A 15820-nucleotide genomic window follows, 5' to 3' on the forward strand; every position below is an offset into this window, starting at 1 on the left:
AAGACCTCTTCGAAACTTTGCCGAAGAGACGTTTTATCATAACAATAACTCTCGAACTGATTGCTATGAAAGAGCAATCTAAGCGCGAAAGACGCGGCGATGGCCGAGAATATCCCAGCCGAGTTCAATGATTATCCTGCGCGAGAAAAGTGGGTCATGAGATTCCATTGCGCGAGAAAGGCACGTTGAGGACTCATTGGAAGGCTATCATGTCGTGCACCGATACGTACGCACACGCGCGCGCACACACGCACTCACACATCCACACACACAGAGAAGAAATAGCGGTGTACTTACCGTCATCTCGGAGCAAGGATGGTCGATGAAAGTCAATTCGGATTCCTCGCCGGCTAGCAGCACGCTCACCGATTTCTCGCCGGACTCATCGTCTGAAAGCACACATGCAACTGTCATGTGAGACGATATTCCTTCTGTTTCTATGTCGCATATTTGCTTTTACGCCCTCGAGCAGACAGAACTATATTCGTATGAGAGAGTGTGTCAAGATGGTACACACGCTGCTGCTGCAATTTGACAAACCTTACATAGCTTCAACTTGTGATATTGCTTTGGGAATTTGTATACTCACTTTTGAGCACAGGAATGTTTTTCGCTAGTCTGACATAGTTGCACACAGGCATGTTCATTGCTCTAGATTCGAGTTTGTGGAATTCACCCGACGCAAATATTTCTTTCGTAAAAGCAAACTATTCGAGACATGAAATCAATTAAACTTGGATTCAGTCGTCGTTAATAAAATTTACGCGACAGTGACCATTGAATTTACGTCTGGTTCCCGGCGTGCGATTGCAAAATTTATAGACGAAAAAGAGATCTATTTGCCCGATGACACGCTTGCATCTAAAGCGAAACATTATAACTCACCATTTGTCTTGCCACGAGTAATCATCAAGCAAAACACAGCACAAGCTTGAAAGCCCGCCCCTCGCGCATCCACTACTCCGAAGCCCCAAAATTAATAACATGCACGAAATCATCTCATAACCCTCGACGAAAGAAAAAAGAACCAACCAAACGCAGGGTAGGGACAAACGATGACAAATCTCTTTAGCAGTCTACTATCACGACCGTATCCTTAAGTATGCATGCACGATCAGGTCTGGCTCTCCCTCCTTCTCGCTGTTTTTTTCTTGCGGAAAATCGGGACTGGGCGATAAATCATTACGGACATTTCCGGCGCATAAGTCAACGCGCACTCACACACTTGAGTGTGCGAGGGTGTATGTGCGCGCGCGCACGCGCGCGTGTGTGTGTGAGCGAGCGAACGTTGGCGTTTTACGACGTTAGGTAGTAGCTTAATTGGTAGTAAAACTTTTCGACCTCGTCACTAGTTGCTGTGCCGCGCGCTCGCGTTTGACGTGGAGCTTCTGCCGCTCGTAAATTAAACGTGCGAACCCTCTACATATATATATAGTATATCAACCCCGTCAACCTTTTTTATGCACTTTGCTGTATTTACGTTGTTTCGTATGAAAATACAAGTAGTGATTGTCTTACATTCGAATAGATAGTTTCATTGATTCTATTTGTAGAGTACATTAACCTCACGGAATATCGAATATGGTAGTAAATTTTATTGAATAGCTGCATCATTCGTGTTATTGAAATTAAGACACGTGTCACTCCTTTAAGTACGAACCTTCTCAATACAGCAATCAACCGTCGAGATGGTGAGTGCGCGTGAAAAAGCTTTCATCGTTCTCGAACGTAATAAAGTACGCTACATTATAAAAGCAAGCACTATTACGATTTTAATTGGAATTTTTTCTTGGCGCGCGTTAAAGCAGTGCTCGAGTAAAAACAACGAAATCAAAGCACAAAATTAGCACTTTTGTCGCCGCGCGGCCACTCGTAAAGAATATAGAAACACAAGTGCCCGAGCGATGGAAAGGAAATTGGAGGGATTTTCGTGAGCTCGCTTAATTGCGCTTATTAGAGTTCGTTATTGTTCAGATACGCGTAAAAGCGAGAACGAGCGATGATTTGCTCACTCGTGCAATAAGATTTAATTGTGCAATTTGGCTCGCGTATGTGCCTAGTACTGTTAATTAAGGCGACAAGCATATTTGTTAAAAAAAAAAAGAAAACCGGAAGAGAAAGAACCTCCGACTGCACGAGCAGAAGCATTATATAGTCACTTTTAGTCCAATCGAGGAAGTCACTCATTCGCGTGTTTGTTCACTTTATTTAGAGTAAAATATGTATGTTCGCGCCGTATACGTGCCAGGTGTTAGCAAATTTGAGCGCGCTTTCACCTTTACTTTGGTAATCATCTTTTCTGAACAACCCCGTATGTCGTTGCCATGTAGGCCAAAGGCCGCTGCCTAAGCGAGGCTACAGAGAGTAGGAGAGAGAGATATAGCAACAAACTAGCGTAAAACCCATTAACACTAACACGTGTCTGTCTCGCATAAATCTTAATTTTATGAGAAGAGAGCTGTGACGACAACCGATAGCCCGCTCGGCCTCTTTATCTCTTTGGCTTATTTCGCGTCTTCTGATTGGACCTACGCAAAGAGGCCCATGGGTGGGGAGTTGCTCCCTTTGCTCGCAATGGCGAAGCGCTGTCGGGAGGCCAGTCAGTCTCTCAGGAAAATTTGGGCCTTTAGCGTGCGTTCTCGTCTGAAATCTCTTATCCTCGGGTCCAACAGTTTTACTCCGTCAAGTGCCTATCGTTCGATCTATGGCATTCACGCGAGAGTGTATCCAGCGTCATCTTGGCGATTACGTGCGGCTATCTTCGATGCCTACCTAGCTGAGGGTACGCCGCGTCTTCTAAAGTTTGACTTCCTCTCAACGGCATCGGGCCTCTTCCATCAAAGGGCCGCGGACTGCGTTGTGCTGTGGGTTTGGGAACACTCTCCCTACTTGGGTGAATATCTTACCGCTGATACGCGTGTCGAGCTGGTAAGAATTTTGTGAATGGCCATTCAACTCGCATTTTGTACAGGATAAGCGAGCATTCGTAAATTTATTTATCCGCTTTAAATAATTTCTAAATTATATTTTGTTTATTTCCATTGTAAAGATACCCTGAATTTAAATGGCTTTTTCTTCGTTCCAGTATTAAGTTTTTTTATAATGGCTGAATTTCAGGCTTTTAGTGTAGTTTGATTGTATTTTATATTAAATTTATTATTTCATTCAAGAGCCAAGTTTCTATTTAAAACGACAATGTTCCATTTAATCGTTCACACCTGCCCCCAAGCCGCCCATCCTGTCATTAAAGATAGTTTCTACTTAATTTAATCTTATTCCTTTTTTCTTTCTCTTTTCTCGAATTATAATGTTTAGATTAAACACTATGTTATAATATAATATGCTTTTGTTTTGTAAAAGCTTTTTGACATCAAGCGATTTTTTTATGTAATATATAAATCGAGTTTAAACTTTATCGCGAAACTTTACCTGTACACAAAATTCGTTTATTGAACGGAACATACTCAATTACAATGTTTACAATCTGGTTAAGCAAGAGAAAATAGATTTAGCGCCTAGGCTGCGTAATGTTATCACACAAATATTGCAACACAGCAAAACTGTCATCATGCCGGCAACAATGAGAAAAATCAAATTAGGCTATCGCAATTGAATTTCAAATCGAAGCCAACTTGACCGGACAACTACTATGTGCAAGGAGAGAGGAAGAGAAACGATGAAATTTCCGTCGCGCTCGCAGGTAAAAATACATCCGGAATTTCTCTACAAAACACTGCTCTGTTTGCATGTGGCTATTTTATTTCGAAAAGTTTCAAATGAGAAAAACACTTTTTTCTCTGTTGTCAGATACGTTGTGCGTGCATGTCTACCAGTTTCCATTGACGGGAGTTCTAATTTGGTGTTTTGGGTAAATAGAAACTCGACGGGTAACAAAAACATGTTTTATTTGAATGTTCGGTACCGCAGAGCGAAGTTTTTTTTTGTAAATCAAAAATCTAGCCGAAATAATTTCACACGATTGAAAATTGTCAATTTTGTACTTTAGCATTGCATAATGTAACTTTTTTCCCCAATTATCTATCGTCAATATTACCGTGGCGTAAATATGAAAGAAGAAATAAAAAAGCGGAACAAGTCCATTAGAAAACAAATAAGAGGCGCACAAATGGAAGATGGAAAATCCATTTTCCATAGTGATTCGACGTTTTATTGACATTCGCGAATGAATGCACACACGCACGTCCGAATAAGAATCAATCGATTTATATCAATCATTTTGTATTTCAAAATTGACGTTACCCCAACAATTATGCGTCGTGTCAAAAGACGATCGATTTCAATTTATGCATTGGGTCAAAAAATGTATGAAACAGCCGATGAAAAGGAAAAAAAGAAAGAAATATCCAATAAACGGCATCTTGCTTCATCAAACAGCAGTAGCAGCAAAAAAAGCGCAAGAGCTGTCCTTGCTCGTGTTGATGGAAGAAGCAAGAACCGGAATAAGCCGGCTCAGCTTTTTCTTTTTCTCATCTCGCTTGCGCTTGCAATAATCCCGCGAAACTTATCGGGCCGGCAATGATAAGGTCTCTTGGAGTGTGCGCGAATCTTTGCGTTTTTTCCTCTCTCTCGCTCTCGGTCCCGTGTCGCTCATAAAATGAAATAAACTTACGTCGTGATTTCATTGGCTTTTCTTTCCTTTTTTTTCTTTCGAAAGCTCGGATTGTGTGGGTTCTTGAGATTTCTTTTCGCCCGCGCACATGTCTGGTAGGAAATTGCGAGACGACATTTTTTTTCGAATACGAAGGTGGATTCGCTTACTACTCGCGAACAACTCTCGGGTATAGGCTCAAAAAAAACTGAGCATCAATTTAATTTTATCAACCTTTTATAAAACATTAATAATTTTCTCTACTGAAAGGGGCATCTTTATGAACTTGTTTATAAAAGGCCGTAAATGTACATTGATAGAGCTTGGTTATACAGACTTTAAGTAAACAAATCTATAATAACTTTTAATCGAAAAACATTCCTTCCAAATTGTTGTTTGTTTTGTTTCCTGAAATTCATTTATAAAAGCTTTTCTATAATTCATTTATAAAAACTTGCCAGCTCAAAACAATATTTTTATTAAAAATCTACAGAAAGCAATTTTCGGCGCTGTATTTTGCAATACATTATTTTAGCACATTCCTCTCAAACAGTTTTCAAAGCAAAAATATACACGTTGGATATTAATATGTTTATCAAAAGTCAACAGCGTCGCGAAGTCAACTCATACTCCATATATTTTCCATAGATTAACAAAAAAAGAAAGAAAATTAAAGCTTACCAATAGACGTATCGTAGGCATGTAGGTACTCAGAGGTCATGAACTGCGACACGAGGGAACTTTTGCCAACAGCCGCAGATCCAACCATGAGAACGCGGTATGGTGCTGGTCCCTGGGAGGCACTGCTTTCTCTCGAGCTGGCTAGTGAGCCGGTGGCCGAGTTACGCGCTGTGCCGGGATACGAGGCGGTCAAGTGCTCGGTACTGTTAAACCATGTAATTTTCATTATTATATTGCTCATAGACGCTTACCTTGCTCCCGCTCCACCCTATTGTTAATTCTCCATCGCGTTCGGTTTCATTTTGCAAAATAATGAGGCGCTGCTGCTCTGTTCATATTTCTGCCATGTGTTTTACTTTTTAATTGTAAATTTCACTAGAGCGTTTGATCGATGTGTTTAATATTCAGATTAACTTTTAATAATCGAGTAATGGAAGAATATTTGTTTTGCCGAGAATGAAATGTCAAATTGAAAAATGACTCGTATGCGTAATTATTGATATTAACTCATAATATGAAATTAGCGCGTAGATTAGTATATAAAAATACCTTAAGAACTAGTGACTGACTTATATATGTACAATTTTCTAATAAAACTGAATCGATATTGACGACAAATATAAAATAGATGAAAGTATGCGAGAAAAATGCAAAATCAATAAAACTTGAGGCAACAAAACTCCGGCTACAAAACTGAGTTACCCTTTTCTTTCTTCAAATTTGCAAGAAAACACTTCGAAGAACTATAACCTCAAGTCGATCAGCATAACACGCACACACACGTAAATGTCATAAATGGTGTCAAGCCCAACAATAGATTGTCAAACATGTAACGTATATGCTTTTCAATAGCTTTTACGAGACACGATAATCACGTCAAATACAATAAGACGGAGAAAGGAAAAAAGCTCCCACGAGATATAGAAAAAAAAAGCTTCTACTCGATTACCTCCACAGTTCCGTGATAAGAAGCTACACACTCAAGCGAAATCGTATAACTATAGAGCGTCGAACCCTTAGCCTAAAAGTAGAGTAGAGAAAAATTGTTGGCCATGAGATTTTATCGCCCGAGCATCGATGAGTTATTTGCCACTAATAAACTTACGTATTTTATTGCCTGAAATATATATTTTTACATTGTTGTATACAAACACAACGTTTTTTTCTTCTAGCTGAGTGCAATTTTCGCATAAAAAAATTATATATTTTTCATAATGAATCATTATCGTGAGAAATGATTAGAGAGATGAGTCATCGCATTACACCAGAGCACGCTTGCATAATAATAAAAGTTATCAGCACACAATCGCATTCAGAAATTTCCATAAAAATTGACGCGAAGACACCGATAACATCATAATATCATAAGTAGCTCGTCGAATAAATCCAGAAGCCGACAGAAAAATTGGTAACATTATCCGAAAAGAAGCAAGCGTCCTATTCTTTTCTAAGTCTTCCTTAAAATAATACGTTATCTTCCCTGAAATTTTTTTTCCAACTTAAAAATGCTGATTGATGCGGCAATAGGGAAGACTAATATTCTTGATTCGTGCGTCATAACGTAGATCGATAAGGAGAGTGTACGCGTCTTAAACAATAATCGTAAATCAGAGAGAGAGGCCGTCTTTTCCGGGGCTTATCTGCATGTGCTACTCCCCTCTCCTTTTGTGGCGGTCGGTCGACGCTACTGTCACTCGAATTTACCGCTCGGCGGATTAACCGCCGTAAACCCCACTCCCCCTGTCGTGTGACGTTGCGGTTGCCCAGCAAACCTCCGCATTTCTGATGGTCCTTTTTTTACGCTGATGGAAGGATTAACTCTATTTTATCCTTTATAAATTATTGCTTGTTCTTCGTATATGGCGCACGCACTTGGAAATTGCTGATTTCAATTTGTCATATTTCTGGTATATATGAATTTGCGAGAGTAAGAGATGAAAATTGTGACTTTGTAATTGAGATTTATTGCGATTCACGTTCGTATAAATATATTCTGAGTGAAATGAAAAGGATATCCGCTTAGACTAACGTTCGAACAATGCTCTTTTCTTTATTGTTCGAATATTTATTCGAATAATCTTTTATCTAGATTATGCTTGAATAAATACAGCGTTAGAGTAGGATCACTTATACTAGAATTATAAAGTATGGACCTTATTTTTTGTAAGAATTCTCTGACGTTGCAAAACTTTTGAAAAATTATAACGGCTACGCGAAAGTATCGATATTAAAAATACTTATTTTTGTAAACATTCTTAAATCCTTTTATCGTGAATACGAAGCTCAATCTTCGCAATTTACGAATAATATGTGTATTTTGATATAATGACATCTAATAGTAAAATATATATGTATACATTTTAATTAATTGCGTCACTGCGTAAGATAACATTAAATATTTTCTTACAGCTTCTTAAAGCTTCAAATCCGTGAGTTATGTATACAAATATTTTTCAAAAATTTACTTTCTTTACATTAATTAACGTAATCGTTACACAGAAGAATGATAACAATGTTAAATCACAAAATATATCATGTTTTCTATTTTACGAATAGAAACTATTATATAAAATACGCGACAATAAATTTTAATAGTCTATGTGCACTTCCTTCAAAGATATATTTTAATGAAAATAAGTTAATTACATTCTTATCGGTGACAAAGTGTATTATTTTTATATTAATGAGTATTCAAGAATTCAAGGTATAAAATGGACTAATTTGCTAAATATTGTTAGTTATATCACAGCTATAATATACTGAAATATTGTCAACATTTTTAGCACTGTGAGTAATCGTTACACTTTCAAATTCCCTCCAAGATACATTTTAGTTCACACGGCTTAACTGTTTCCATTTTTCCAAATATTAATTATTTAAAACCTTTATATTCGTTTCTATTATCTTTTTTCTTTATTCGAAAAAAATGTTGAAGCTTTTGAATGATAATGTAGGCATTTTCATGAATGAAAAATTAATAGCCGTATATTTATTTTTATCGTTTATCTATCAAAAACTGTCTGCAATTAAAATTTCTAATGATTATTCGACTTAATTAGAATGTATGTATTATAAAAGACTTTAAATTTATTCATCAGCTTAAAGTTAAGAAAAAAATTTTAATTTACATTCCTTTTGTTTTTCTACAGCATTCTTTTCGTTACCCTGACTATTTTCTGGACATCCGCTGAGGCGTGTTATAATAAATATCAAGATGATGTGATCGATGCCACGACTAAATGGGCTGTTGAAGAAATGCATGATTTGTCAGAGCCTTATAAGTCACATTACCAGCAGATTGAATTCAGCCAAAAATAAACACTAGGAAAATGTTGGTGAATACTTTAAGTATATTCAGCAAACAATGGTAGAGTTCGTATCTGAGTTCATGCAGTCCAAAAAGAAGCGTAATATTCACGGTGATAATGATGACATTTTTAAAAAAGTTCAGAAAGTAAGCAATTTGTTTACTAAAATTTACTAATTGAAAAAAATTAAGAATATGTTTTTTGTCATCCATTTTCATTACTAATATTATGTAGAGTTACTATCGTCTGTATTTTAAATAAATATATGTATATGTGTTTGTATGTGTGCAAATATCAGCGATCGAATATATTATTGGTAAACACGAAAATTTCAGGTCTCGTATTATCTATTTATCTTACCGTTGTTTAGGCATTTGTTCAACGTTCCATGTATATAATGGAAAATATTGTACACGTAGTATTATGGTCAACGACTAATGCATAAATGCTATGATGTATTTGACATTGCCGTATAACACAATTCTTAATATTCGTGGTATCATCAAGACTCTCGGTAGCGAGTCACATGCGAATAAACAAGAAGTAACTATGAAGTAGCACAAAACTTATTATCTTATACAGTAAGATATCAGTTCCGGGCTCCGCCCAAAGTCACTTACTTTTTCTGTCACTTCCACACAACCTCGCGATATGCCTAATAGCGTAAACTTTATGCTACGCGTTATCACCCGGAAAAGGTTTTAACTCGATTGATACAGTTCTGAGAGACCTATTTACATTATAAGACTTTTAATATGATCTGTTTTTACTCTTTACCGGTGCAGATTTTTGTAGTTTACTTATTCTAATTATAATACGCCAATCAGTTCTATTAATCATATCGTAGAGACGAAACAAATCCGTGTAGGTAATGAAGAATAACTTACAAATGCTTCTTCAACGGTAAGAGGAAGTTCTTTAGCTGTTACTTTCGGACGTAAATATCTATCAGTGTTTACTATAAGGGATTTGCCGGGGCGACAAATCTTAAGTATTCGGATTTATTAATATTTATGATACTTGTACATCAAGTGCTGTGAGAAATTAACGCATAGGAATTATAATTTTGATTGTGACCATAAAGCGAAAGTTTTAAACATCAACGACCGTCGGTTTTATTATTTGTTGAGACATATTTTATTTATGAATTTCAAAAACTTTCTCGATACTCCTCCGTGCGCAAGGAATCGACTTACACAGAGTCAGGAAAGCAAGAGTGCTTCAAATCTAGTCTCGCACACATCGTATTGGAAAATTGATTTTGAAACAGTCACTATAGGCACCTGCACCCTTTTCGCGAACCAATTTTACCTTTTCTGAAAGGTGTGCATGTGGGTTGGGTTTACAACACTTGAACATTTCTATTGTGCTACCCCATTCCTTTTTGTGCTATTCATTTCCAATACAGCAGATATTTTTTAAAATTTAAGATTGCATATACGTTCATCTTCGATAGCTTACCGTCATTAAATATATTCGAGATTTCATTCTTTAAATATTTATTATTATATCGTGCACACTTTTACCAAACGTTTTTCTCATTAAACTTTATTGAAATTTTACGGTTCTTAAATCTTTAGTGTTGGTAATAAAATTATAGAATACAATGAAAACATCAGAAATTGCCTAAAATTCTATTTCAACATACTATAATTATTTTCGTAAAGTTCTTTTTGTTACATTGGTCGTTTCCTGTTCATCAGCTGATACTCACTAGAATAAATATCAAGATGTTATGATTGATTAAGTGGACATTCAAGGAAGTGCCTGACGTGCCCCATATTTACAAAATACGTATTACTAATAAATTTAACGAAGCCACCAACTTTGGTGAATATTTTGTGCATCTCAAACGAAACATAAGGGCCTTCCGCAATGAAGTGAAACGCATAAAGCATTCTGCAAGTCAAAATGATTTATATTATAAGATGTTCTGGGAGAACAATTGTGGTGAATATTAGTCTGTACCCAACGCTGTTACTCGTTTGGATCGACAATCAAATATCTTTTAAAATAATGATTAGAAGTAACTTTTTTATCCAAGTAATTTCAATGTTAACGTATTGATGATTTATGCTGAAGTGAATAAACGTAACAGCAATCGGACGTAATATGTCTTTTTATTATCTTGACATTGCAACTTTATTATGATTATCGCTTGAAAAAAATCATTAAGATGTAAGAGCTTATAGATTATACGCTTACATAGCTTTTAATTATCATTATTATGAAATAAAATGTGCTTGCGATTCAATGGGAAACCTACATTAAATTAAAATTATTTTGTCTCCTCTTTTGTCACGGAAATTACTTTAGAAACAGTTAGTATCGCTCAGTACGTAAAAGTCTTTTGCAATGTGAATAGTCATTGGATAAGAGACGGTCAAAAGGTCATACAATAAAATTTAAAAGTTATTTCAACTAACGAGCATTTAATACTGTGTTTGCGGAATATCGTTTTGGATTATCTGTAGCCATATCATTTGATTGATAAAAAAAAATTATGCTCGTAAACAAGGACAATTCTTTTTTTTTCTGAAAAAACAGTGATAACTGGTAGACAAATAAAGCATTTAGTGCACTATAAAATAAACGTTCATACCTTAGTTACATCATCAGTCTAGTAAATCGTCTGCTTTAGTCAAAATGAAGTATTCAACTCTGTGAGTATTAGCCTTTATTAGATCTGAGATCAAGTTTACTTCAGAATCGATCTTATTTCATACCTCCTCACTGATATAGCATTTTTATCTTACTATGACAATGTTGCATTTAAAATTGAATTTCTTTTTTTGTGATTTTTAGATCTTCGAAAACTAATCGTAGATATAAAAATATTTTATCATATCAAAATTGTATTAACTTGTCGTCTCGATTATTATTATAATAATTCTCGTTAAAACTTAAAACCTTATTAAATGGTATGACATTTAATTTACAATCATACAAAATCAATTCTTGTACATTTTTAATTCACTTTAAGGTTCTCTTCATTACGATGGTCGTTTTCTGGTCATCGATTGAAGCTCGCTACAATAAATATCAAAATGACGTGATCAATGCAATGAATAACTGGACTATTGAAGAAATCCGTGGTTTACAAGAACCATACAAAACTCGTCTTACCAAGAAATTAAACGAAGTCAAGAACAGAAAATGGGAAAATCTTGCTGAATACTTTATGTATATCCAACGAATCATGATAGACTTTATGACAGAATTAAAGCGTTCCAAACGTTCAATTCAGTATGATGTTGATAGACCAAATATTTTCGAAACATTACAAAGAATCAGCAGTGTATTTGATAATGGTATACCCGTTCATGGTTAAAAAAAACAAAAAATAAATGTTAACTATTGCATACAATTTATATGTAAAGAAGCATGATGAATTTCTTGATTAGGTAATTACACCGTAAATACTACGGCATTACGAAATATCCACTTTATTGGTAAGTGTTCTGAAGCCTACAAATCAACCTATTCGTCGAATAGTGCTCCAAATCAATTACATCTACAATATACCAATTACTTAATATACCAATCATTCGCGCACAATAAAATACATGAATTAATTTTTTCGTCGAAGGTATGAACGACATTCGCAGAGCGATCAATGGAATAGAATCGAAATTGCATTGCTTTCGGATTTAGCTACGTAACTTCTCTCTCTCTCTCTCTCCCTCAGCATTCGCTGTAATGCTCACGCGCTGTATGCTCACCGTACAATTGGAAATTGTTTGGATAGATAAGATAATGCAAAGTTTGCAGAGAGAAGGGAGAGGGAGAAGAAACTCTGACTGTATAACTAGATGGCGATCCTGGCAATTTCCATTCACGGTCTCTTAGCAGTCGGTACCCAAATAATCCGCATACTCTTTTGTAAGTGTCGCAGAATGAAACGAGTGGCTCGACCCCTCCGTGAATAAACATAATCTTTATCATCGCGGGAAATGTAGACGTTTCGTTTTCAGCTCTCTGACGTAGACGAGCAATCAGTCGTCTTTTGTTATTGTTTTCCTTTCTTTATCAAGTGTACTCTCTCGTTAATTGGGGAACGTGCATTAGACGAGGTATTTGTGTTGCGCGATCATAAAAATGCCCAAGCTCACATCTCGCATGTCGCTGTACCCGCGTTCACGCAAGAGAAACGGAGAGGGGCCCACTCATTCATAAAAAGTCACGTCGTCGACGGATCAGCCGTTCGTAACGGGACGCGAGCAGCGAGCCAGTGTTTACACGAACTCATCCGCAACTCATTTTTCATGGAAACTCAGCCTCATCAATCTCGCCCTCTAGAATGCACTTGCCTATAGCCTCGGCCATCCATAACGGCTATGTAGAGGAGAAGCCTGCGCGAAAATCAATTTTCCGTCAAGCCCATTTATAAGTTTTGCGCGTATACGAGAAGCCGCCTTTGCCGCACAACTGACCCGACTAATTCTGTTGGCCAAAAAGAAGGCTAACCGAGGTTGTGTGTTTTGAGAGAACGAGACCATTCAGGTGTATACTTTAACGAGGCTTTTAACCAAGGCTTCTTCTCTCTTCTTTTGCTTTTATAAGCCCCTATGTTCACAGCAAGCACACAAGATGACATGATGGAAATTCTCGCGTAAGTCTATTTTCTGCACGCTTTAGGTCGATGCAATATAACGTAGCTATACCTATAAGGTTTTCAGAATAAACGGCTTTATTTCACCGTGATTTCGCAAAATTCCATTCAAACTTGTTCTCTCATTTATTTTCATCCTTATTAATTCACGTCATATAAGAATTTGGTTTTTCTCACCTTACGCATCAATTAATACAATTGTCAATATCAATTGATAATCAATACGATATAATTATGCTCCTATGAATATTCATATTTAGTATAATCAAGCTTATTGCAGATTTCGTAAATACATTAATGAAAATAATGCACACCGAGCAGTAATCCATATCGTTAAGTGTCTGATTATGTGTCTCTGCTTAAATAAAAAAAATCTCAAACCATTCCCAATCTACGAAAGAGACTAAATAGGAACAAATTCCATGGCAACTTAATTCACTTCATCCTTGAAAAAATGGTAGATAATCCAGTGAGTAGTAAAAGAAATTGAAATAAAAAGAAGAAAAGCAAATCTCGAGGAGATGCAGCATATGTATGAGCTCGAAGTAAACGAGACAGAAAGTGAAGTGCGACTCAAAGAAGAGCAGAGAGAATACAGAGAAATGCTACGAGCGAGGGAAACAAGTTAAGAAATAAGCCGACGGTTGCTTGGTAATAAATCTGATGGTGGATAAGACATCGGAATGACGCACGAGCATGCGACCCGGTGCAATTTCCTGGACACCAAGTAACCCATGTCACAGCTGACAATCAAATAAACTTGTCTTATAGAAATTCGATTTTTTTCCGCTACACATCTCAACATAATACGTATTATTATGGTCGATATAAACGTCCATTTTTGAAAATACACTTTAAGTGCGGTTCGTACTTATTTTGTTCCGAATCGAGATAAAACAGATGCTGCGGGGCATTATAGGTCATTCACCTGGGCTCGTGTGGATTTTCCCAAAGCGAATCTGATTGCGAGAGATGCGCCGGTGTCAAGGAAATTTCCGAGCCTTACGACGCGCACGTGTTCGGCTGAACTTGTCGTTTCTTTCCCTGTATGAAAGGAAGACATCTTTTCATCACGTTTACGACACCTGGTCGAATTTTTTTACGATCGGGGAAAACCCAATGTCCAGCCGGCCGATAAAGATAAAAACCGAGAGACGTATTTCTCGGGTACCGGCACGATAATTAGTCGGTGATGCGTCCGCCGGAGAACTTGAAAAAAGAAGCGTATTAGCTGCTTTGTAATCGCCGTCCCCCTCAAAATAATGAAAATGTAACAGCTCGCAGCGGATTATTATATGTGAGCGTGCGGGTATCAAAGGCGATTTTCTATGTGTAAGAAACATTCTCGGCCACGCGTAAAACCAACTCCTTCGCGAAAAACAAACCTATCGCAAAATCGACACCACCTCTCCCGAATTACGCGTATGAGTACTTACGAAAGTAAGACGGCTCATCATGCCCCGAACGGAACACGCTACGGTCTTAGAGAAAAGCGGAATCCCTCCCTGCGGAAAATTGAGCATCTAGCGAGGGGATGATGATGCACGACGCCTTATTGACAGAAAGCCTTTGGGCCTGAAGTAGAGGTAGAGAGCCAAGGAGGGAAAGAAAACCCCTTGATACAACCGGTCGGGCACTCCCGTTAGTTGTGTTCCGTCCTCTGACGCAAGTGGATCATCGTTTAGCGCCTCTCCGAGAGAGACTAAGTGTAAACTTTCTGGTCTTTTGATTTCTTGTATAAAAGCGTTCTAATGTTATTGTGCAAAAGTTTCAGTGTGCAATGCAAACAAGATATGAAAAAAGAACACATTCCTTTGTTTCTCGCTATTTTTACCTCAATATATTTTCTTAACTTTTGCAGTGCTAATATCGTTAATTATATTGCCCTAGTTTTACTGGAAAACCATGAGCAAAAGTTTACTTAAACTAGGAAATTCGTAGGTAGAATTAGGAGAAATTCGTAGATAAACAGTAGTAATTTCCTCTTGGCGTTTCCGTATGATTTCCCACGTAAAAGGAGAACATTAAATTCTAAGTTTACACATTGACATCGACGGAATATTTTTCTCAAGATTTTTCACACTTCGTTAAATTGTTAAATTCAATGTACGAAAATAAGCCCGGATAGAAAAAAACTTATAGACGAAACATTGCTCAAACTTTTATCTTCGAAGTAAAATAATTCGTATTATCAACGTTGGCTTTTTATAAAATCGAAAAAATAAATAAATATAACACAAATATGGATCATGTCATTGATAACGTAGAAAATGTAGCATATCATTGTTATTTACGCTCCGAACTCAAATACAAAACTTTATCGCATCCAATAGACTCGTATTCAGACCTCAAGATCCACCTTCAATTGTGGGCAATTTACACAAGTAATTCAATTAACACTAGTTGGCACACCACATGCACAATAGCCAATCAGCATTGTTGAAGACTCGATAACCTGGAGCACGCAGGCACAAAGTTGGAAATCTTGGTAGTGGTAGACAGGGAGGAGCTGCAACTTTGGCCCGATTCTCTAAAGTCAAACACGTGTGTCTACGTCGCCTCATCGCCACACGTAAACTCACGCGTTCGATCTAGAGCCTCGGACGCTGC

At 37.0% G+C, this 15820-nt stretch overlaps 1 protein-coding gene across 1 annotated transcript in view; it reads right to left on the reverse strand.

Moving 5' to 3' along the window:
- The window catches only part of LOC131665565 (uncharacterized), a 107920-nt gene that overhangs the window by 37843 nt on the left and 54257 nt on the right, over positions 1-15820 (reverse strand). Inside the window, exons 11-12 of the mRNA XM_058937527.1 lie at positions 5291-5493; positions 298-389 (exon numbers count right to left, since the gene is read on the reverse strand). Coding sequence (XP_058793510.1) covers positions 298-389; positions 5291-5493 — 295 coding nt within the window. The remainder of the gene's footprint in view (positions 1-297; positions 390-5290; positions 5494-15820) is intronic.

This window comes from Phymastichus coffea, unplaced genomic scaffold, assembly GCF_024137745.1.
Source record: "Phymastichus coffea isolate CEN01 unplaced genomic scaffold, Cenicafe_Pcof_1.1 PCOF00052, whole genome shotgun sequence".
Taxonomy (NCBI): domain Eukaryota; kingdom Metazoa; phylum Arthropoda; class Insecta; order Hymenoptera; family Eulophidae; genus Phymastichus; species Phymastichus coffea.